This window comes from Phoxinus phoxinus, assembly GCF_949152265.1.
Source record: "Phoxinus phoxinus genome assembly, chromosome: 8".
NCBI classification, from domain to species: domain Eukaryota; kingdom Metazoa; phylum Chordata; class Actinopteri; order Cypriniformes; family Leuciscidae; genus Phoxinus; species Phoxinus phoxinus.
Window position 1 is genome coordinate 715,377 of NC_136883.1, and position 25,406 is coordinate 740,782.

Consider the following 25,406-nt stretch of genomic DNA (forward strand, 5'->3'; position numbering starts at 1 on the left):
TTACAGATTAATCACTTCCAAAAGACTTCCAAAGTAACACAGGCAATGTGCCGAATGTTTATTTGCATTATTCTGAATGTTTGAACTGTCATCCATTGTTGTGGCACGGACAACATGTGTGCTGTTCTCTGAATGGATATAAAGAGAATGGACTCATTGTGTTTCTGTTGTATGCATGCAAAGATCTGTCCTTTCTTAAGCCGAATATACACTTTCCTTGTCGTCTATGAACAAGACGGGTCCTTAATTGGGATGTGCTTCAGTGGTCCACTTTCTCCCATCCCTCACACTCTACAAACGTCTCAAACATGTCCACTTGTTCTTACACAGACCCTGAGCTTGATGCTGTTTTACAATATTTTGTGCACCTGTTTGGAACCACTAATTGCTGTCAAGAAACGTCATTACACCTACATGCTATGAGTTATTCTTGCCTATTGTTCTGTGATTGATGTGTGTGTGTGTGTGTGTGTGTGTGTGTAGGGAGGCTCGTGTGAGGGGTGTTCAGCTGCGATGGTGGCAGCCACGCCACGAGGGCGCCGGTCATGATCAGTGGGCGCTGGACCATGTGGAAGTCATTCTGTGAGTACTCAGACTAATAAACAAGACAATGAAGCATCTTCACTCAGACATCAGTATAATCTCTCAGCATAAGTACTTTACTGACACTTGTGAAACGTGTGTTTTCATTTGACCGTAAATTCTCCTGTCGGGCTAAAAATAATGAAGTTCGTTCATTAATAGTACCATAGTTTCTACATGGTTCTGCATTGGCCAGTAGACGTAAAACACTCATCCCACACACACACACACACACACACACACACACACACACACACACACACACACACACACACACACACACACACACACACACACACACACACACACACACACACACTCCTGTTTCTGCACATATCTCTGCCCCGTCCCTCTCACTCAAGTTCTTGTCCTCACACTGCGCTCTCTTTCTCTCTCATATCACTGTCACCCCTCACATGTTCACTCCACCGTCCTCTGCTGCTCTGCAATAACCTTTCCCTTTCCTCACCTCCACCTTTCCCGTTCCTCACCTCCACCTTTCCCGTTCCTCACCTCCACATTTCCCGTTCCTCACCTCCACCTTTCCCTTTCCTCACCTCCACCTTTCCCGTTCCTCACCTCCACCTTTCCCTTTCCTCACCTCCACCTTTCCCGTTCCTCACCTCCACCTTTCCCTTTCCTCACCTCCACCTTTCCCTTTCCTCAACTCCACCTTTCCCTTTCCTCACCTCCACCTTTCCCGTTCCTCACCTCCATCTTTCCCTTTCCTCACCTCCACCTTTCCCGTTTCTCACTTCCACCTTTCCTCACCTCCACCTTTCCCGTTCCTCACCTCCACCTTTCCCGTTCCTCACCTCCACCTTTCCCTTTCCTCACCTCCACCTTTCCCGTTCCTCACCTCCATCTTTCCCTTTCCTCACCTCCCCCTTTCCCGTTTCTCACTTCCACCTTTCCCTTTCCTCACCTCCACCTTTCCCGTTCCTCACCTCCACCTTTCCCGTTCCTCACCTCCACCTTTCCCTTTCCTCACCTCCACCTTTCCCGTTTCTCACTTCCACCTTTCCCGTTCCTCACCTCCCACTTTCCCTTTCCTCACCTCCACCTTTCCCGTTCCTCACCTCCACCTTTCCCTTTCCTCACCTCCACCTTTCCCTTTCACGTTCCTCACCTCCACCGTTCCTCACCTCCACCTTTCCCTTTCCTCACCTCCACCTTTCCCTTTCCTCACCTCCACCTTTCCTCACCTCCCCTTTTCCTGTTTCTCACTTCCACCTTTCCCGTTCCTCACCTCCCGCTTTCCCGTTTCTCACCTCCACCTTTCCCGTTCCTCACCTCCACCTTTCCATTTCCTCACCTCTACCTTTCCCGTTCCTCACCTCCACCTTTCCCTTTCCTCACCTCCACCTTTCCCGTTCCTCACCTCCACCTTTCCCTTTCCTCACCTCCACCTTTCCCTTTCCTCACCTCCACCTTTCCCTTTCCTCACCTTCACTTTTCCCTTTCCTCACCTCGACCTTTCCCTTTCCTCACCTCCACCTTTCCCTTTCCTCACCTCCACCTTTCCCTTTCCTCACCTCCACCTTTCCTCAACTCCACTTTTCCCTTTCCTCACCTCCCCCTTTCCTGTTTCTCACTTCCACCTTTCCCGTTCCTCACCTCCACTTTTCCCTTTCCTCACCTCGACCTTTCCCTTTCCTCACCTCCACCTTTCCCTTTCCTCACCTCCACCTTTCCCTTTCCTCACCTCCACCTTTCCTCAACTCCACTTTTCCCTTTCCTCACCTCCCCCTTTCCTGTTTCTCACTTCCACCTTTCCCGTTCCTCACCTCCCGCTTTCCCGTTTCTCACCTCCACCTTTCCCGTTCCTCACCTCCACCTTTCCATTTCCTCACCTCTACCTCTCCCGTTCCTCACCTCTACCTTTCCCGTTCCTCACCTCCACCTTTCCCGTTCCTCACCTCAACCTTTCCCTTTCCTCACCTCCCCCTTTCCCTTTCCTCACCTCCCCCTTTCCCTTTCCTCCCCTCCCCCTTTCCCGTTTCTCACCTCCACCTTTCCCGTTCCTCACCTCCACCTTTCCCTTTCCTCCCCTTTCCCTTTCCCGTTTCTCACCTCCACCTTTCCCGTTCCTCTCCTCCACCTTTCCTCACCTCCCCCTTTCCCTTTCCTCACCTCCCCCTTTCCCTTTCCTCCCCTTTCCCTTTCCCGTTTCTCACCTCCACCTCCACCTTTCCCGTTCCTCTCCTCCACCTTTCCTCACCTCCACCTTTCCCGTTCCTCACCTCCACCTTTCCCGTTCCTGTCCTGCTAATGCAGGTCAGGGTTCTTCCACCCCCAGATCTTTGTGCAAGCCAGCAGCAGCCCTGTCCTGCATCTTATAACCTTTCCTTTCTTCTGTATTTTGCTCCCTATGGCATGGCTGTAGTGTCAGGTAAGTGCTTTGCTTTTCCCAGAATGCACCACTGTTCCCTGCTTTTGGTCGTCCCCCGCCTCATGAGCCTGTCTTGTGCATCACTATAGAACTCATCATCCCATACATGAAGGAAACAGCACATGAAAAAATTACCTAAAGTTCATTATCATTTAAATTGCAAACACCGCACACACAGTAGGTTCATTGGCTTTTACCAATATATTGTCTTCTTGAAGAATATCCCACAGCGGTTACACTTGATGATTTTGATGGTCCACTTTAGACATTCTACTAACTATAAGTAACTTTCCAACTACATGTTAAAGAACTTTCATTAGAGTATTAGTAGACAGATTCGGGTTAGTTGAATAAGTTGATTAGTAGTCGCAAAGTTCCTTCTAGTCAGTAGAATGTCTGTCGTGGAGCATCAGAATAAAGTGTCAGTAGATATTAATCAGGCTAGTAAAATGTCTAAAGTGGACTTTTGGAATAAATGTAACCCCCACAGCACTGGAACTAATCTGAAGGTGGAGGTTGTAACAATGTACAGTACTGTGCAAAAGTCAAACATTTACTGTACTTTAAGACTGTTATTTTTACCCCAAACTCATGTTTTCATGAAGCACCTAATGTGCCTAAGACTTGTGCACAGCACTGTGTGTGTGTGTGTGTGTGTCTATACTGTGTGTGTTGTTTCCATTGTTGTCGTTCCCTGTATTCTACACTAATCTAAAGACTCTTCCCCTACACAGCTGGAGGTTAATGTCACCCAAAATAGATCTAACATTTCATTTAGTTTTTGGTTTTAGACAATAATTAATCAAATATTTGGAAACATTACATAACACAAAGCAATATAGTGTAGTTATACTACCCCGGGTGCAGAATAGCAATGATGCGTCGGTGTACAAAGTCAATTGCGGCGGGTGCAAGATAGGGCCCCACGAGTAGCTCACAGGAGCCATTATTGGCTGATTAGATTTGAATAAGTATGCAGATGTACAGGCGTCCCTAGAAAATTTCAAAAGGGTGTAATATGGACAAAGGTATTGGGACACCTATCCATTACACCAACAGGAACTGTAATGACAGCTCGTTCTAAATACATAGACATTAATGTGGAGTTGGTCCCCACTTTGCAGCTTTAGCAGCGTCCTTACTTCTGGGAAAGCTTCATACTGAACGAGAAGGCCTGGCTCGCAATCTCCATTCCAGTTCATCCCAAGGTGTTGGATGGGGTTTAGGTCAGGACTCTGATACCCCTTTTCCACCAGCAAGAACCAGGTGCTGGTTCAGAGCTAGAGCTATTGCCGGTTCGGAGTTGGTTCTACTGACGGGTCTTCTAAGAACCGGTTTGCCTTTCCACCGGCTAGAGAGCCACAACAGAGCCAGATCTTACGTCACTGTGAATACATCTCATGTTGCCCAGCAACGCTAGCACGGCAGCGCCAAACACAAACACACCAGGCTTGTTCGAGATGGTCCAAACACGGCGAATCAAACACGTTCGTGCAGCTCGCCGTAACTTGCACAGACAGAGATTACAATCGAGCTGATATTAGCTCGATTAGCAGCTATTTAAAAAATGGCGGTCACAAGTTTCTGTTGGTCTTGTTGGTCACAGTAACCCCGCCCCCAGCCCCCGACGCAAGCGGTTCTTACTTCTAGCCCAGCAATGTTTTGGTGCTACTTAAGAACCACTTTTACTGGTTCGGAGCTGGTGCTTTGGTGGTCGAAAAACAAAGAACCGATTTGAAACTAGGCTCTGGCTCCGAACCAGCACCAGCTCTGCCTTGGTGGAAAAGGGGTATGAGTGAGCCAGTCAAGTTCTTACACACCAAACTCATCAAACCATTTTTGGCCCCAGGTCCCCAGTCATTTTGAAATAGAAAGAAAGCCTTTCGCCAAACTGTTCCCACAAAGTTGAAAGTATAGCATTATCCAGAATGTAATGGTATTCTGAAGCATTAAGGTTTCCCTTCAATGGAAGTAAGTCCAACCCCTGAAAAAACCCTGTACCAGTATCCCTCTTCCAGCGCACTTTACACCAATCCCAGATGAAACCTGCAGTGTAAAAATGTTTTCACTATAAGAATTAAGTTGTTTGTAAGGTTACAACTTTTTAAAGGGTATAATTATATCATGGTGACAAAAGCCTTTCAATAAATATGAATAAATGTCCGATGGTATATGTGGGTACAGTCAAATCAAACACTATATTTGTTTGCATGCTTAGTAACCTGCCCCAGGTCATCATGTTTGTCCATAAGCCATTGCTAACTTGTTGTGTCGTGGCTGTATCTCCGCTAAAGACTCACAGATTAGCACAGATCCCTTTCACCGGTCCTCCACCCTCATCACAGCTCCATCTCCCACCCTCCTGTCCCTTCATGCTTTGCAGACGCACATTCCTGTCCTGGCTGCGTTCCTGGCTCATTGGTCCCAACCTGACGGACAGAAGAGGCAATGACAGGCTAAGCAATAGCAACTCTCAGAATCTTTTCCACATTTTATTTTGATTATTATTTCTGGTCTGTCTGTCTGTCTCTCCTACTCACAACCTCTCACTGTTGTTACGTTTGGTCTCTTTATTCTTTCTCCATCTGTCAGTCTTTCCTCAAGCTCCAACCTCAAGCACTGCTCTAGATGTCTTCAGTCAAAGTCTCTGTCGATCACTAAACAATTGAGATCCACTAAAGGACAGGCGGCAGTGTTTGAGGTTTCGAGTGACCGATCGATTTGATTTGTGAATAGTTGTTACGCCTCAGAGGGAGATTGCGCAGGAGAACTCGCCGCTAACTCGCCCTGCCTCTGTCTGCTTTCCTCTTCACAGCACCCGCAAACAAAACTACATGATGAACTACTCCAGACAGACTGGTCTACACCACTACTACAATAGGAAGAGGCGAGCCTTGCGGCAACGAACCTAACCGCTCACACGCTATTCTGTTGGCTACAATCCGCTTTCCCCGATGAGAAAACACCATGTCAGGTCACGTCTATCAGCATATGGCCATTCTCTCTCATCTGAACGATACATCGGACCATCTAGTCCCATTTCTAGCCAATCAATGCCTTCCCAGAGCAGTGTGATGGGAAAGACAAGCACCTAAACGTGGCGATTTTTTGTATATGAACTATTGGGTTTCCTAATTCTGTTTGTTATTATGATCTTGTTTGAATTCTCCCGATGTGAACGACTACGAAGCTCTCCTGCTCTCACCTCACTCTCTACCACACTGTGAAGTTATTCTGATGGTTATGATGATCATTACTTGTGCGGACACCGTACAAGCACCGAGGAAACTGAAGACGACTCATACTGAAGCAGTTTCTTGGATGAAGATAATGTGTTTTGCTGTTGTGTGTCTGTGGGTTTGTTTTGTGATGCGTTGATTGTGGTGTTCCAATCATTTGTTAGTTTTATACTAACTCGTATCTTTTGGGCTTTGATCATTTTTCCTTTATTGGGAGAAGTCGGCCTTGGAGAGGGGGAAAAAGAAATCAAGGAGAGAATGAAAAGAAAGAATACATTTAAAAAGAGAGACTAACAATGTTTTGTTGTTGTTGATAAATCACTTTTTTATATATCTTGGTTCCTTAAAAATATTTATGGTAAATGGTTCTTCACCTAACCTATTTAAAATACACTGTGTGTGAAATCTGTGTTTTTATTTTGTTTGTTTGTTTGTTTTCTATTATTATTATTATTTTTAAATTAGGTTTAAGTTATTAGGTCAGGTTCTTAGTTGCGATCAAGCCCTTCCCTTCTCATTCAGTGTCATCCAGTTGTGCTGTTAGACATCTCCTCATTTCCCTTCTTCTTTTGATTCCTGTCAGTGTTGTTTATGATGTTACCTTCTCCCTTCTTGGTGTAGCTCTCGATATAGCAAGTTCTTGTGTTTATATATATATATATATATATATATATATGCAGGGATCCATCAGCCTTATAAAAGGGAATAAAGAACTGTCAAAACCTCCAACAGAAGAGTGTTTATTTACCAAGGAGTTAACTAAAGGTGACCGATTGCAAACACAAGTTTATGTAATAATCACTGTTGTGTTAAATAGGCTAAAGAAACACAATAGATGATACGTTGATTGGACAATGCAATGTTACAGGAGCAAAAAGAGCACACGACCTCTCCATGTGTCGATGCACTTGTTCAGATATAATTACTAAAGGTTTTGATTTATGAAGGATTTACTATTTCTTTTGCTTGCATCATTTGCCTGCTTCTGTGTTTGGGTTATGTACTCTTCGCTTGTCAGTCTCGAAGGACTAAACGTATTGCACTTCAGTTAGGCAAGAAATCCTCTTGAGATGAAACAACGGAACAACCATCCTCCTCTAGTTTGATCAAAGTAATAAACCTTGATGCTCAAATAATTTTATACTACACTTATTTGTATCCAGTAGGGGAAAAAGAAATCAAACAAAAAAAGGCACGATAAGTCATGCCAGAAAAAAAGGATGCTTTAACCAATCTGATGTGTTGTGGTCAGAGTAAGGTGACGATAACACAAGCAAAGTCTGCTGTCAATATGCCAAAGCATTCCCGAGATGCAGCCTCAGAGTCATTTTGCCATCAGCCATCACATTAGTTGATACGGTATATGAAAACAGTTTCCATAAAATCCATAACTTTTAGCCTGCAAAATGTATTTGATATGGGAGAATTGGGCATCGCTCGGCTTGCTGCACCAAATCTGAAGAGACCAGCTTTGGGATTTTTGGCCAAATCGTTCAGAAGGTAAAAGCAAAAATGTAAATGTTTCATATCTCCTGACCACTAGGTGGCACTGTGCCGAAACTGTGCAAGTTTCCTCAGGCCATGGTTGTCATAACACACACCAAGTTTGATCAGAAAACGCTAAACAGTTGCAGAGATATAGCCTCACATTCATTTAGGCGTCAAATTCCTTTGCGCTTTATCTGAGGACGGTTCGACGAATCGACTCGAATTCCGTAACGCTTGTCGGTCTGAAGATGATCTGGTTACATTTTGGTGAGAATTGGAGCAATGGCCTATGAGGCGTCCGTGCAATCGAATCATCTTGAGCCAAGGAATCAGAGGACAAATCATTTTGCTTCTAACTCTTACAGTTCAAAAGTTATTAACACAAACATGAGTGCAAATTTGGACAGTTGGTGGCGCTACAGCGATTGAGTTAGAGACTCTAAATGTGCAATAGTGACATTTCAGACTGCCCTCTATCTGTGTGCCAAATTACATAACTTTCCCACAAGCGGTTCTATGAGCTGCCACAGATTGAAGAGCGGAAGAAGAAGAAGAAGAAGAAGCGGAATGATAATAATAAGAGAATACTAATGATTACAAGAGGTGCCAACCGTACACACCTTCAGTGATTGGCCCATACCGTACACACCTTCAGTGATTGGCCCATACCGTACACACCTTCAGTGATTGGCCCATACCGTACACACCTTCAGTGATTGGCCCCTACCGTACACACCTTCAGTGATTGGCCCATACAATACACACCTTCAGTGATTGGCCCCTACCGTACACACCTTCAGTGATTGGCCCCTACCGTACACACCTTCAGTGATTGGCCCCAACCGTACACACCTTCAGTGATTGGCCCATACCGTACACACCTTCAGTGATTGGCCCCAACCGTACACACCTTCAGTGATTGGCCCATACCGTACACACCTTCAGTGATTGGCCCATACCGTACACACCTTCAGTGATTGGCCCATACAATACACACCTTCAGTGATTGGCCCCTACCGTACACACCTTCAGTGATTGGCCCATACAATACACACCTTCAGTGATTGGCCCCTACCGTACACACCTTCAGTGATTGGCCCATACCGTACACACCTTCAGTGATTGGCCCATACCGTACACACCTTCAGTGATTGGCCCATACCGTACACACCTTCAGTGATTGGCCCATACCGTACACACCTTCAGTGATTGGCCCCTACCGTACACACCTTCAGTGATTGGCCCCAACCGTACACACCTTCAGTGATTGGCCCATACAATACACACCTTCAGTGATTGGCCCATACCGTACACACCTTCAGTGATTGGCCCATACCGTACACACCTTCAGTGATTGGCCCATACCGTACACACCTTCAGTGATTGGCCCATACCGTACACACCTTCAGTGATTGGCCCATACCGTACACACCTTCAGTGATTGGCCCCTACCGTACACACCTTCAGTGATTGGCCCCTACCGTACACACCTTCAGTGATTGGCCCATACCGTACACACCTTCAGTGATTGGCCCCAACCGTACACACCTTCAGTGATTGGCCCATACCGTACACACCTTCAGTGATTGGCCCATACCGTACACACCTTCAGTGATTGGCCCCTACCGTACACACCTTCAGTGATTGGCCCATACCGTACACACCTTCAGTGATTGGCCCATACCGTACACACCTTCAGTGATTGGCCCATACCGTACACACCTTCAGTGATTGGCCCCTACCGTACACACCTTCAGTGATTGGCCCATACAATACACACCTTCAGTGATTGGCCCATACAATACACACCTTCAGTGATTGGCCCCTACCGTACACACCTTCAGTGATTGGCCCCATACCGTACACACCTTCAGTGATTGGCCCCAACCGTACACACCTTCAGTGATTGGCCCCAACCGTACACACCTTCAGTGATTGGCCCATACCGTACACACCTTCAGTGATTGGCCCCAACCGTACACACCTTCAGTGATTGGCCCCTACCGTACACACCTTCAGTGATTGGCCCCAACCGTACACACCTTCAGTGATTGGCCCATACCGTACACACCTTCAGTGATTGGCCCCAACCGTACACACCTTCAGTGATTGGTCCATACCGTACACACCTTCAGTGATTGGCCCCAACCGTACACACCTTCAGTGATTGGCCCCAACCGTACACACCTTCAGTGATTGGCCCATACCGTACACACCTTCAGTGATTGGCCCATACCGTACACACCTTCAGTGATTGGCCCCTACCGTACACACCTTCAGTGATTGGCCCCAACCGTACACACCTTCAGTGATTGGCCCCTACCGTACACACCTTCAGTTATTGGCCCCAACCGTACACACCTTCAGTGATTGGCCCCTACCGTACACACCTTCAGTGATTGGCCCCAACCGTACACACCTTCAGTGATTGGCCCATACCGTACACACCTTCAGTGATTGGCCCCTACCGTACACACCTTCAGTGATTGGCCCCAACCGTACACACCTTCAGTGATTGGCCCCAACCGTACACACCTTCAGTGATTGGCCCCAACCGTACACACCTTCAGTGATTGGCCCCTACCGTACACACCTTCAGTGATTGGCCCCAATGAGTCAAAATGGTAAAACTTTGTTAGCTAGCAATGTGCTAAACATGCTATAAAAAGGTCACCAACATATAAAAAGCAACATGCGATGGCCCTGCACAGCTATAAACTGATATAAACATATATGAAGAGATCTTCTTCTGTGTTGTGACTCGATTAATTTCGGTCTTGATTTGAGGAATTTTTTAACCAGCAATATGAAAGCTGAAAATAAATAAATAAAAATCTTTGATTGGTTGATGAAGTGTTCTAATCTCTTTTCCTTTGCACTGTGAGTAAAGCTGGCCAACCAATGGGATTTGCGCTTTTGGTCACATGGCCGCTGCAGTCACAAAGCATAATTTAAATTTGAAAATAGACTTTTTATTTTAAGGCCAACTTTTGTCATACATAAGAGAGTAAAAAAAAGCTATCTGTTTAGCTAATTTAGTTTAAAATATATTTAAACTCTAATACATTTTCATTTAATTGCAAGTAACATGCAATTAAGTGTCAGAAAACAATACAATTCAGTTTGCACTGACGTATATTCTTTAAAATTATATTATTTACGTAACAAATGCTATTTTTAAAAGTGAGCTAAAGTGTTCTTCGCACACAAGAGACCCGAGACATGAATTGTGTTGAAGTCACATAAATGAATCGAACATATTAGTTCGGAATCGATTCGTTGACTCGACTCTATGGATCCTGTACCTGGATGGAAACAGCGCCAGTGGAGCTGTTCATTTCTGTCAGCATCAGCTCGGTCGTACTATTATATGAGGAGGGGGAATTGTGTGAGGAACGCCGCATTCCTTCATGTTACGTTTATCTCAGCCCGATCTTGAGTCAGATAATGGTTTTCTGATATCATATGAAGTAATAAAAATAAAATAACGTGTACTAAAAGTGTTGGTGATGGCAGTAATCGCAGAAAGCCTCAGTGGCCGTGAAAGCTCCGGAGTTCCCCCGCTCCCGGCGCAGGTGGTGCGGTCCTTCTGGAGCAGGAAGCGGGAAGTGGAGGACTCAGGCTGGCCAGGAAAACTGACGACTTTTCTCTTTATAACTATTATCACGACTTATTTACCTAATACTTGCATTAAGGAGGCCATCGAAGCGCAGTGTAAGTGTAAAGGTGTGGTTTGTCACGTTTTAAATCAAAGGCGAGGCGAGCAGCCCTCAGGCTTCAGGAGCACGAGCGCTGATTTCTCAGCAGTTCACATTTATTTTCGCTTTATTTGGTATTTGTTTTCATTGATGATGATGTGTGCATGTTAAAACCTGCGGATGTGTGTCGCGTGCTCACATATGGCTTAGAAACAGCAATTCAGTAGCAATGAAAGGTGTAGGGATGGTGACTAACGTTAACTAGTTCCAACGCCAGCTAGGAGCCTATATAGGCGTCATCCCGTGCGAGTTCAGTGACACCCTTAATAGTGAGCGAATCTGATGCTCTTCAGTCACCAGATGAACACACCACACTGCTGAGAACATATTATATGTGTTTCTGTGGAGGATAAATGTGTTTCTGTGGAGGATAATGTGTGTTTTGTGGAGTATAATGTGTGTTTTGTGGAGTATAATGTGTGTTTTGTGGAGTATAATGTGTGTTTTGTGGAGTATAATGTGTGTTTTGTGGAATATAATGTGTGTTTGTGTGCTCATCTCAGATGTGGAAGGCATCCGCAGGTCAGTCTGTCCCTGTTGCAGTGGAGGATGGAGGAGACGACTGGGAAACGGACCCCGACTTTGAGGTACAGACACAACACCAACAACATGGACACACAACACCATCATCACCACACAACACCAACAACATGGACACACAACACCATCATCACCACACAACACCATCATCACCACACAACACCATCATCACCACACAACACCATCATCACCACACAACACCATCATCACCACACAACACCAACAACATGGACACACAACACCATCATCACCACACAACACCATCACCACACAACACCATCATCACCACACAACACCAACAACATGGACACACAACACCATCATCACCACACAACACCATCATCACCACACAACACCAACAACATGGACACACAACACCATCATCACCACACAACACCATCACCACACAACACCATCATCACCACACAACACCAACAACATGGACACACAACACCATCATCACCACACAACACCATCATCACCACACAACACCATCATCACCACACAACACCATCATCACCACACAACACCATCATCACCACACAACACCATCATCACCACACAACACCATCATCACCACACAACACCATCATCACCACACAACACCATCATCACCACACAACACCATCATCACCACACAACACCATCATCACCACACAACACCATCATCACCACACAACACCATCATCACCACACAACACCATCATCACCACACAACACCAACAACATGGACACACAACACCATCATCACCACACAACACCATCACCACACAACACCATCATCACCACACAACACCAACAACATGGACACACAACACCATCATCACCACACAACACCATCATCACCACACAACACCAACAACATGGACACACAACACCATCATCACCACACAACACCATCACCACACAACACCATCATCACCACACAACACCAACAACATGGACACACAACACCATCATCACCACACAACACCATCATCACCACACAACACCATCATCACCACACAACACCATCATCACCACACAACACCATCATCACCACACAACACCAACAACATGGACACACAACACCATCATCACCACACAACACCATCATCACCACACAACACCATCATCATCACACAACACCATCATCACCACACAACACCATCATCACCACACAACACCATCACCACCACACAACACCACCACCACCACACAACACCATCATCACCACACAACACCATCATCACCACACAACACCATCATCACCACACAACACCATCATCACCACACAACACCATCATCACCACACAACACCATCATCACCACACAACACCATCATCACCACACAACACCATCATCATCACACAACACCATCATCACCACACAACACCATCATCACCACACAACACCATCATCACCACACAACACCATCATCACCACACAACACCAACAACATGGACACACAACACCATCATCACCACACAACACCATCATCACCACACACCACACAACACCATCATCACCACACAACACCATCATCACCACACGACACCATCATCACCACCACACAACACCATCATCACCACACAACACCATCATCACCACACAACACCAACAACATGGACACACAACACCATCATCACCACACAACACCATCATCACCACACAACACCATCATCACCACACAACACCATCATCACCACACAACACCATCATCACCACACAACACCATCATCACCACACAACACCATCATCACCACACAACACCATCATCACCACACAACACCATCATCATCACACAACACCATCATCACCACACAACACCATCATCACCACACAACACCATCATCACCACACAACACCATCATCACCACACAACACCAACAACATGGACACACAACACCATCATCACCACACAACACCATCATCACCACACACCACACAACACCATCATCACCACACGACACCATCATCACCACACGACACCATCATCACCACCACACAACACCATCATCACCACACAACACCAACAACATGGACACACAACACCATCATCACCACACAACACCATCATCACCACACAACACCATCATCACCACACAACACCATCATCACCACACAACACCATCATCACCACACAACATCACCACACAACACCAACAACATGGACACACAACACCATCATCACCACACAACACCATCATCACCACACAACACCATCATCACCACACAACACCATCATCACCACACAACACCATCATCACCACACAACACCAACAACATGGACACACAACACCATCATCACCACACAACACCATCATCACCACACAACACCATCATCATCACACAACACCATCATCACCACACAACACCATCATCACCACACAACACCATCACCACCACACAACACCATCATCACCACACAACACCATCATCACCACACAACACCATCATCACCACACAACACCATCATCACCACACAACACCATCATCACCACACAACACCATCATCACCACACAACACCATCATCACCACACAACACCATCATCACCACACAACACCATCATCACCACACAACACCATCATCACCACACAACACCATCATCACCACACAACACCATCATCACCACACAACACCATCATCACCACACAACACCATCATCATCACCACACAACACCATCATCATCACCACACAACACCATCATCACCACACAACACCAACAACATGGACACACAACACCAACAACATGGACACACAACACCATCATCACCACACAACACCATCATCACCACACACCACACAACACCATCATCACCACACAACACCATCATCACCACACGACACCATCATCACCACCACACCACACCATCATCACCACACAACACCATCATCACCACACAACACCAACAACATGGACACACAACACCATCATCACCACACAACACCATCATCATCACACAACACCATCATCATCACACAACACCATCACCACCACACAACACCATCATCACCACACAACACCATCATCACCACACAACACCATCATCACCACACAACACCATCATCACCACACAACACCATCATCACCACACAACACCATCATCACCACACAACACCATCATCACCACACAACACCAACAACATGGACACACAACACCAACAACATGGACACACAACACCATCATCACCACACAACACCATCATCACCACACACCACACAACACCATCATCACCACACAACACCATCATCACCACACGACACCATCATCACCACCACACGACACCATCATCACCACACAACACCATCATCACCACACAACACCAACAACATGGACACACAACACCATCATCACCACACAACACCATCATCATCACACAACACCATCATCATCACACAACACCATCATCATCACACAACACCATCATCACCACACAACACCATCATCACCACACAACACCATCATCACCACACAACACCATCATCACCACACAACACCATCATCACCACACAACACCATCATCACCACACAACACCATCATCACCACACAACACCATCATCACCACACAACACCATCATCACCACACAACACCATCATCATCACACAACACCATCATCACCACACACCACCATCATCACCACACACCACCATCATCACCACACGACACCATCATCACCACACGACACCATCATCACCACACAACACCATCATCACCACACAACACCAACAACATGGACACACAACACCATCATCACCACACAACACCATCATCACCACACACCACACAACACCATCATCACCACACAACACCATCATCACCACACGACACCATCATCACCACCACACAACACCATCATCACCACACAACACCATCATCACCACACAACACCATCATCAACATCAACTTATACAGAATAGAGCAGCTCGTGTAGCACTTAAGTGCAGCTATAGGAGAAATATTATATTAATGCACAAAGATCTTAATTGGTTGTTGGTCGAAGATAGACTGTTGTATTTACTGTTAATTTTCATAAGAAACATTTCCATCTCAAAATTGCCTTCTGTTTTGTTCAAGCATCTTTCTTTTAGTGTAGACAATCATCAGTACAGTACCAGACATGCAACTAAAGGCAACTTCACCTTACCCATAGCAAGAACAAATGCCATAAAAAACACTGTTATGTTCAGAGGTATGAAGGAATGGAATAAACTGCCAAAACATATGCTTACTAACAATGCTAATACATTTAAATTAAATGTAAAACAGCATCTATCAAAATAATACATCTGACTGTTTATATTTATGTATAGATGTGTGTGAATATGTACAGTGGGGCAAAAAAGTATTTAGTCAGCCACCAATTGTGCAAGTTCTCCCACTTAAAAAGATGAGAGAGGCCTGTAATTTTCATCATAGGTACACTTCAACTATGAGAGACAAAATGAGAAAAAAATCCAGAAAATCACATTGTAGGATTTTTTATTAATTTATTTGCAAATTATGGTGGAAAATAAGTATTTGGTCACCTACAAACAAGCAAGATTTCTGACTCTCACAGACCTGTAACTTCTTCTTTAAGAGGCTCCTCTGTCCTCCACTCGTTACCTGTATTAATGGCACCTGCATTAATGGCACCTGTATTAATGGCACCTGTTTGAACTTGTTACCTGTATAAAAGACACCTGTCCACAACCTCAAACAGTCACACTCCAAACTCCACTATGGCCAAGACCAAAGAGCTGTCAAAGGACATCAGAAACAAAATTGTAGACCTGCACCAGGCTGGGAAGACTGAATCTGCAATAGGTAAGCAGCTTGGTGTGAAGAAATCAACTGTGGGAGCAATTATTAGGAAATGGAAGACATACAAGACCACTGATAATCTCCCTCGATCTGGGGCTCCACGCAAGATCTCACCCCGTGGGGTCAAAATGATCACTAGAACGGTGAGCAAAAATCCCAGAACCACACGGGGGGACCTAGTGAATGACCTGCAGAGAGCTGGACCAAAGTAACAAAGGCTACCATCAGTAACACACTACGCCGCCAGGGACTCAAATCCTGCAGTGTCAGACATGTCCCCCTGCTTAAGCCAGTACATGTCCAGGCCCGTCTAGAGTTTGCTAGAGAGCATTTGGATGATCCAGAAGAGGATTGGGAGAATGTCATATGGTCAGATGAAACCAAAATAGAACTTTTTGGTACTAACTTAACTCGTCGTGTTTGGAGGAGAAAGAATGCTGAGTTGCATCCACAGAACACCATACCCACTGTGAAGCATGGGGGGGGGAAACATCATGCTTTGGGGCTGTTTTTCTGCAAAGGGACCAGGACGACTGATCAGTGTAAAGGAAAGAATGAATGGGGCAATGTATCGTGAGATTTTGAGTGAAAACCTCCTTCCATCAGCAAGGGCATTGAAGATGAAACGTGGCTGGGTCTTTCAACATGACAATGATCCCAAACACACCGCCCGGGCAACGAAGGAGTGGCTTCGTAAGAAGCATTTCAAGGTTCTGGAGTGGCCTAGCCAGTCTCCAGATCTCAACCCCATAGAACATTTTTGGAGGGCGTTGAAAGTCCGTGTTGCCCAGCGACAGCCCCGAAACATCACTGCTCTAGAGGAGATCTGCATGGAGGAATAGACCAAAATACCAGCAACAGTGTGTGAAAACCTTGTGAAGACTTACAGAAAACGTTTGACCTCTGTCATTGCCAACAAAGGATATATAACAAAGTATTGAGAAACTTTTGTTACTGACCAAATACTTATTTTCCACCATAATTTGCAAATAAATTAATAAAAAATCCTACAATGTGATTTTCTGGATTTTTTTCACATTTTGTCTCTCATAGTTGAAGTGTACCTATGATGAAAATTACAGGCCTCTCTCATCTTTTTAAGTGGGAGAACTTGCACAATTCACCTTTGGCTAAGCCCCGCCCCCCTTAGTTACTGTTGCTACGTCCGTCAACTTCATCTGGGCTCTGGTTTGGTATCAACATGGCTTATGCTGTGACGGCTCTTCCTGCTGAACTTTGATCAAACTTTTATAAAGCAGCAAATAAAGTGTCTGATAGAAGTAGGCAAAAGTGGCTGCAATATGCGCTCGAAGGCTTTATTCAAGACACACCGGAGAAACACAAACAACAACAAGATCCAAATAGAGGCAAAAGCATAACGGTCACAGTCAAAACATGACCCACCGCATCATATCCTGATGGAGACGGAGACTGGGACTCACAATATCAGGAGCAACGCTGTTCATGCAGAGCTGGTCTCTATTCACTTCTATAATCGTTATTACAAAGCACACGGACTACGCCAGTATAAAGTTGTTTATCAGTAGCGTGTGCTAGCGTATCAACAATTAGTGTAGAGAACCGAAATCATGACCTAAACCAGCATAAAACTGTGTAACTAGTGTAACTTCACAGTAGGGCTGTGCGATATTGAAGAAAAATGCGATATGCGATATCTTGCTAAATAATGCGATATTCGATATGCGATACGATATTTATTTTTCTAAAATCAATTAAAATTGTATTAAGAGAAATCATATAACCAAAATTTCAAATTATTTAGGGGAAAGAAATCAACAGCAGTTTTTTTTATGTTGCATTAACACAAATTACATTTTAACATTACATTTAAATGTTACAATTACATTTTAACAATGTAAACAAACAGAAAATAAAAATATCACTAATACTTTGCTCCACTATATAGTTAGGCCTACATCAACCTGAAAACATGAACATTCAAGTAAACAAAAACACTTGAGAAACAGTGGAGTTACTACTTTGCTCTCTTTTTGTTTTGTTTTTGCCAAGAAAAACCCTGGTTTCCCGACTGTGGCGATCGGAACCATATCCTTTGCCAGATAGCGTGTAATGGCCTTGGTTATCTCACTATGACGGCGGGAACTTACAGGATATGGTGTTATGCTTTCGAAGCTTGATGATATGGATTGTTGCTTGGGTTGGTGAACGAGGGTTGATTCACCTGAGCTTGAAGATTTTTCTGCCGAGCATTGCTGATACAAATCGTTGTGCTTTGCTTTGAGGTGACTGAACAGATTTGAAGTGTTTCCCGTTTTCGTTGCTACACGAGATTTACATGTTTTACATATAACTTCAGTCTGCATGTGGTCATCTCTTTTAAATCCAAAAAACTGCCATATCTTTGAGGTGCTTCTTCGTTTTGGCACTAAATCGTCGGCAGCAGCTGCGGATGTCTCAGGCTGGCTCATTTTATCATATTAGTTTGCTATGAGCGCGTCACTCACTGCGTGCTGGCTTGTTGATGGTCAGACGTCAGAGCAGTGAGCACGCGGGCGCTATGCGCACGCACACACACAACTAACGTCCGCATGTCAGATGATCTGTGTCGTAAAACTATATAGCTTTGTATTATTTTGTTCATTTATCGCAAATCATTACGATATGCATATCGCGATATGCGAATTTGCGATATTTCGATATATCCGATATATCGCACAGCCCTACTTCACAGTAAGGTTAAAAGCTAAATGTATCTTAGAGCAAAAGTGTGTTGTTGATCTTGAGGGGTTTCGCTGACTGAGGACGTCCACACAGTTTAATCCAAAGACGACACTTGTCAGTATTTTACTTCGGTTTTGGGAAGGGGAAAAACTGACCCCCGCCACCAACCTCTCTGGGAAACGCGTATCTGTGTTACAAACGCCCCAGGCACAACGTTTAACCATATTTCTGATAAAACTACGACGGTAATATCCTGCCGAGACCAAACATATGAGCCGCCGGTGTTAAAGTCAATGGAGCGCTGAGAGAAAGTGTCGGACCGCTGTGGAGCTCGTTCTCGGCTGCGCTGTGATTGGTCAATCTACATTCTGGGGCGTGGCTTAGCCAAAGGCGAATTGGTGGCTGACTAAATACTTTTTTGCCCCACTGTATGTACATGCACATGTGTGTAGGTATATTTATAGGCGTATGTGTAGAATGTGTTTTTATGTGTGTATATCTCATGCCCGTATGAGGGTACATATGTGCGTTGATATGTGTATATACATGTGTATATGCAGGATTTATGCAGCCTTTTTAATTTTTTATGTACATATTTTTCAGGACCCCAGGAAGAATAGCTGCAGCACGGCTGTAGCTAATGGGGATCCTTTCAATAAAAACTAAACTAAAACACACAACACCATCATCACCACACAACACCAACACCAACAACAACACCATCAACAACAACACACAACACCATCATCACCACACAACACCATCAACAACACCATCAACAACACCATCAACAACACCATCAACAACAACACACAACACCATCAACAACACCATCAACAACAACACACAACACCATCATCACAACACCAACAACAACACCATCATCACCACACAACACCATCATCACCACACAACACCATCAACAACAACAACACACAACACCATCAACACCACACAGCACCAACAACAACACCATCAACACTATCAACAACAACACACAACACCATCAACACCACACAGCACCAACAACAACACCATCAACACTATCAACAACAACACACAACACCATCATCACCACACAACACCACCGTCATCGAGACACAACACCATCAACAACAACACACAACACCATCATCACCAACAACAACACCACCGTCATCGAGACACAACACCATCAACAACAACACACAACACCATCAACACCATCAACACCACCGTCATCGAGACACAACACCATCAATAATAATTGTGTAATAATTATACAAATTGCACACACATTTATTATGTAAACACTAACTTTATTTTGGATGTGATTAATCGCTTACAGCCCTAATTTAGCCTATATTAGGGGTGTAACAATATATCGTGCCACAATATATCGCAATACAAAAATGCAACAATACGTATCGTGGATAGTGACAATATGTATCGTGGATAGTTCACCCAAAATAGAAATTACTGTATAAGAAAAAAATCATGTTTTCAGAGTTTTAGTGTCAGTACTACATTAAACTACTATATCATGTTGATTATAATGTATAATAATGCAATGGTCAGCTTCAGAATCATGAATATTTTTATTCTGGTGTCACCATTGTCCTTGAATTACAAGCACCAAGTCCAAACCTGTTCATTTAAACCCACAATGTAATATCAAAGTTAGCATTTTAATCAACAGTACATTTTTTGTTAACCTTTTATCATATGTCTTGGGAGTATCGCAATAATATCGTATCGTGAGTTCAGTATCGTGATATATATCGAATCGTGAAATGAAGGTATCGTTACACCCCTAGCCTATGTATTTTTATTTATTTAATTTTTGCCATGAAAATAGCCTTAGATGCTGACAAGGACCAAACAGTCCGGCAATGAGGAGAACAGAAGTTTCTTGTTGAAGAATGTGTGGCTTGGGCCATCACAGATGCTGACATTGCATTAAATAAACAAATCTTTCTATCTACGCATTCTTTAGTCGTTTAGTTCCATCCTTCATATTGTGTTTGTCTTGCTTGTGTGTTTTTGACGGCTCACTTTCCCCCCACCCCCAGAATGACGTGTCGGAGAAGGAGCAGCGCTGGGGCGCCAAGACCGTGATCGGATCCGGACACCAGGAACACATCAAGTTACTCACGCTTTTCCTGTTCTGCAGTCACACCAGCATTTACTCACACTCTCCAGCATTCCTCACATGTGTAAAATATGAGCAGAACTCAGTCTAACAGAAGGATGGACAAAACCTGTCAGATATCAACTGTCACACACACACACACACACACACACACACACAGTTAGACTGTCTCACACATGAATTATGTTGAATATCTGTCAGCTGGTAAATTTAACTACACAATTAGATAATACCAGTTTAGCTCCACCAGTGACCAAGCAATGCTTCAGTGTGTTCAGTGTGTGTGTGTAAAGAGCATTAGCAGTTACAGACACACACTTCAGCAGAACATGACCAGCTCACAGTGTCCGGATCAGTTCTGCTCACAGATCTATATAAATGTCACTGGTGGAGATGTGCTGGACCAGAGACTGGTCACTGTATGAAGAGTTGTGGGTATAATATGTCCCAGTTTACTGTGTTCTGCTCTCCTCACTCACAGAAGTGAACTATAGAGTCCTACACACACTAGCGGACACACATCACACATTATATCTGCTGTCTGAGTAATGTTTGGCTTGACTGTATATAAAGATATACTTTGAATATATACAGATGTGAATGTTGAAACAAATGTAATAATTCTCACTAAATTAATTTCTGTTATCATTGACAATCGAGATGTGTCCAGGTGATGATGTAGAGCGTGTGATTCTGTGATTGTCAGTATCCATAAGCTGCGCGAGCGAGTGTCGTGTGAACACAGCGACCTGAAGCAGAAGGAGCTCGCCGACATGCCGAAGGCTTCTCACGGGTACGGCGGCAAGTTCGGCCTGCAGCAGGACCGCATGGACAAGGTACACACACTCATACACACACTCTCACTCATACACACACACTCACTCATACACACACACACACTCTCACACTCTCACTCATACACACACTCACTCACTCACACTCTAACAGACACTCACACACACACACACACAGACACCTTTCACCCCCTTTTGATGCAAATTATTGTAAAGTTATATGCAAATGTGTGTATCCTCAGTCCAGTGGATCGCTCGGTCACCAAGCCTCACGCCTCAGCTCACGTCATGGTCCTACATTTAATCATTTAGCAGACGCTTTTATCCAAAGTGACTTACAAATGAGGAGATCAACAGAAGCGGTCAAACCAACAACAGGGAAACAATATGCAAATGTCGTGACCAGTCTCAGTTAGAGCAGCGCAGAACACGTAGCAATGATTTGAAAAAAAAAGTAATATAGATTATGTAATTGTTTGTATTAATGGTTCAAGTGTGGTTGCTGAAGCGTGCGTTGCTGAAGCGTGCGTTGCTGAAGCGTGCGTTGCTGAAGCGTGCGTTGCTGAAGCGTGAGTTGCTGAAGCGTGCGTTGCTGAAGCGTGCGTTGCTGAAGCGTGCGTTGCTGAAGCGTGCGTTGCTGAAGCGTGCGTTGCTGAAGCGTGCGTTGCTGAAGCGTGCGTTGTCTTCCTGAAGCGTGTGTTGTCTTCCTGAAGTGTGTGTGTGTTGTGCTCAGTCTGCTGTAGGCCACGAGTATCAGAGCAAGCTGTCCAAGCACTGCTCCCAGACCGACACCTCCAAGGGCTTCGGAGGAAAGTTCGGCGTGGAAGCGGATCGAGTGGACCAGGTAAACCGTCAGATCTCCAGCCAGGGTTTCTGCGCTCAGATCGTCTACTACATCTGCTCACTCGTGTGTATGTGTATGTGTGTGTGTGTGTGTGTGTTCTGCAGTCTGCCATGGGCTTCGAGTACGCTGGGAAGACTGAGAAACACGCCTCGCAGAAAGGTCAGTCTCTCTCGCTCTCTTTCTTTCCTTCCTCCATGATCAACAGTCACTAGTTCTGCTCTCGACTGATTCTGACTCTGTGTCCGGTTTGACTTCATGCGTTGGTGATGTTGGTTTACTCTTTCTGAAGCATCACAAACACACTTGAATTCACAATCTTCAAAAATCACAATCAGACGTTATATGGGTAGATATGTAGAGAGCAGAAGGAAGATTGTAATAATGAATGATTGTTCTGATAATCAGCCAAGCATGTTCAATCATCACCTGACCCCCGTAATCTCAAAATGAAGATCTTCTAGTTATTTACGTCTGTCACTTAATTCCGTACGACGAGAAACATTCATCAAGATTCTCTAACGTACTTCCCTTAGTTTGGAGTGCTCTCAGCTGCTCATGTTGTGTTGTTCCAGATTACGCCACCGGGTTCGGCGGCCGCTACGGCGTTCAGGCGGACCGCGTGGACCAGAGCGCCGTTGGCTTCGACTACCAGGGGAAAACGGAGAAGCACGAGTCTCAGAAAGGTTGGCTCCCACTCTCCCGCCTCACATGTGTGTCTGTGCTCCGCCATGTCTGCATTATTGTGCTCTGAAATCTGCAGATTATGCCAAAGGCTTTGGTGGCAAATTTGGAGTGGAGACGGATAAAGTGGACAAGAGCGCCATGGGCTTCGAGTACCAGGGGAAGACGGAGAAGCACGAGTCTCAGAAAGGTTTGTGATTGTAAAGTGTAAACATGGATGTGGCAGGCTTCTTATTTAGTAGATTAGTTAATGCCACATTTAGACGTGACGGTCTTGTTGTTGCTGTTTGCTGTCAGACTATGTGAAGGGTTTCGGAGGGAAGTTTGGCGTTCAGACGGACCGTCAGGACAAGTCTGCGATGGGATGGGATCACCAGGAGAAACTGCAGCTGCACGAGTCACAGAAAGGTCACACTCTCACACACACACACCACCATCGGCCTCTTCATACCTTAACTATGTATCGAGGAACAATAACAGTTTTTCTGCTAGTTAGTACACGTTGCAACTTCAGATTAAGATACTCTGGCTAAAAGGACACAGTAGTGGCTGCAGTCTTGCTATATTGCAAATGTAAGACTGGCATCAACGATTACTCCAAGCTTCATTATTTTTCTTTGAGACTCCAAAACCGAGCCATCAACAGACAGAGTTGGTGAACCAGCTTTGGGAAGTTGGTAGGAGGAACCAACTTAACTTCAGTTTTACCACTAGTCAAACAGAGTCACCTGGATCTGAGAAACATGCTTCAGGTTTAGCGTCTACATAGACTTTAGTATCGTCAGCATCAAAGTGATAGTGCAGGCTGAGCGATGGCAGCAGATGCAGAAGTGGAGACATCTAAATGAAAGAGTAATGGGCCTAAAACTGAGCCCTGAGGAACACCAGTGAGTGCCTGATCTCTGACCTGTGACCTCCCAAGGCAATGAACTGGGAACCGGCAGTCAAATAGGATTTTAAACCAGTTTAAAGGTGTCCCTGAAACACCAGAAGCACCTTCAATGTTGGAAAGTAAAAGGCTATGATCAACAGTATCGAAAGCGGCTCCGAGATAGAGAAGAATGAGAATGGAAATGCCATAAACACGTCATTGGGAACCCTGACTAGAGCCGAAAACCTGCCGGAAGGAGATCGAAGAGCGTATCGACTGTAAGATGGCTATACAAGTGAAAGGCAGCAATGCATTCTGGTATTTTTGCCAAAAACTGAAGCTTTGAAATGTGCAAGAAATGGTTAAAGTTGTCCAGGGATCGTTCTTTACTGGTGTTACTGGAACAACCCCAGTGTGCTCTGAATCATTATTCTACTGAGGACAGTAGTGCACAAAACACCAAAGCAAGATTTAAATAAACGGATGGGAATAAAATCAAGCAAGTGGCGGATTTTACTCTTGATGCCTCCGTTCCTGAGCCTCCGCAGCGAGTGAAGAACCGGAAAAACCAGGAGGATTAGATGGAGGAAG

At 44.8% G+C, this 25,406-nt stretch overlaps 2 protein-coding genes across 5 annotated transcripts in view; both read left to right on the plus strand.

Annotated features, from left to right (window-relative positions):
• Positions 1–6,925, plus strand: part of reln (reelin) — a 174,577-nt gene extending 167,652 nt beyond the window's left edge. For 3 of the 4 annotated variants that reach the window (XM_079621464.1, XM_079621466.1, XM_079621467.1), the window contains 2 exons: positions 484–582; positions 5,790–6,925. In XM_079621464.1, coding sequence (XP_079477590.1) covers positions 484–582; positions 5,790–5,886 — 196 coding nt within the window. In that variant the 3' untranslated portion in view covers positions 5,887–6,925. Of the gene's footprint in view, positions 1–483; positions 583–5,357; positions 5,420–5,789 lie in introns of all 4 variants that reach the window. The other variant, XM_079621465.1, reaches the window with a different exon arrangement.
• Positions 6,926–11,045: 4,120 nt separating this feature from the next.
• cttn (cortactin) overlaps positions 11,046–25,406 on the plus strand; it is a 20,432-nt gene continuing 6,071 nt past the window's right edge. Inside the window, exons 1-9 of the mRNA XM_079621756.1 lie at positions 11,046–11,415; positions 11,963–12,046; positions 21,546–21,619; positions 22,332–22,461; positions 23,153–23,263; positions 23,368–23,422; positions 23,836–23,946; positions 24,024–24,134; positions 24,242–24,352. Coding sequence (XP_079477882.1) covers positions 11,963–12,046; positions 21,546–21,619; positions 22,332–22,461; positions 23,153–23,263; positions 23,368–23,422; positions 23,836–23,946; positions 24,024–24,134; positions 24,242–24,352 — 787 coding nt within the window. The 5' untranslated portion in view covers positions 11,046–11,415. The remainder of the gene's footprint in view (positions 11,416–11,962; positions 12,047–21,545; positions 21,620–22,331; positions 22,462–23,152; positions 23,264–23,367; positions 23,423–23,835; positions 23,947–24,023; positions 24,135–24,241; positions 24,353–25,406) is intronic.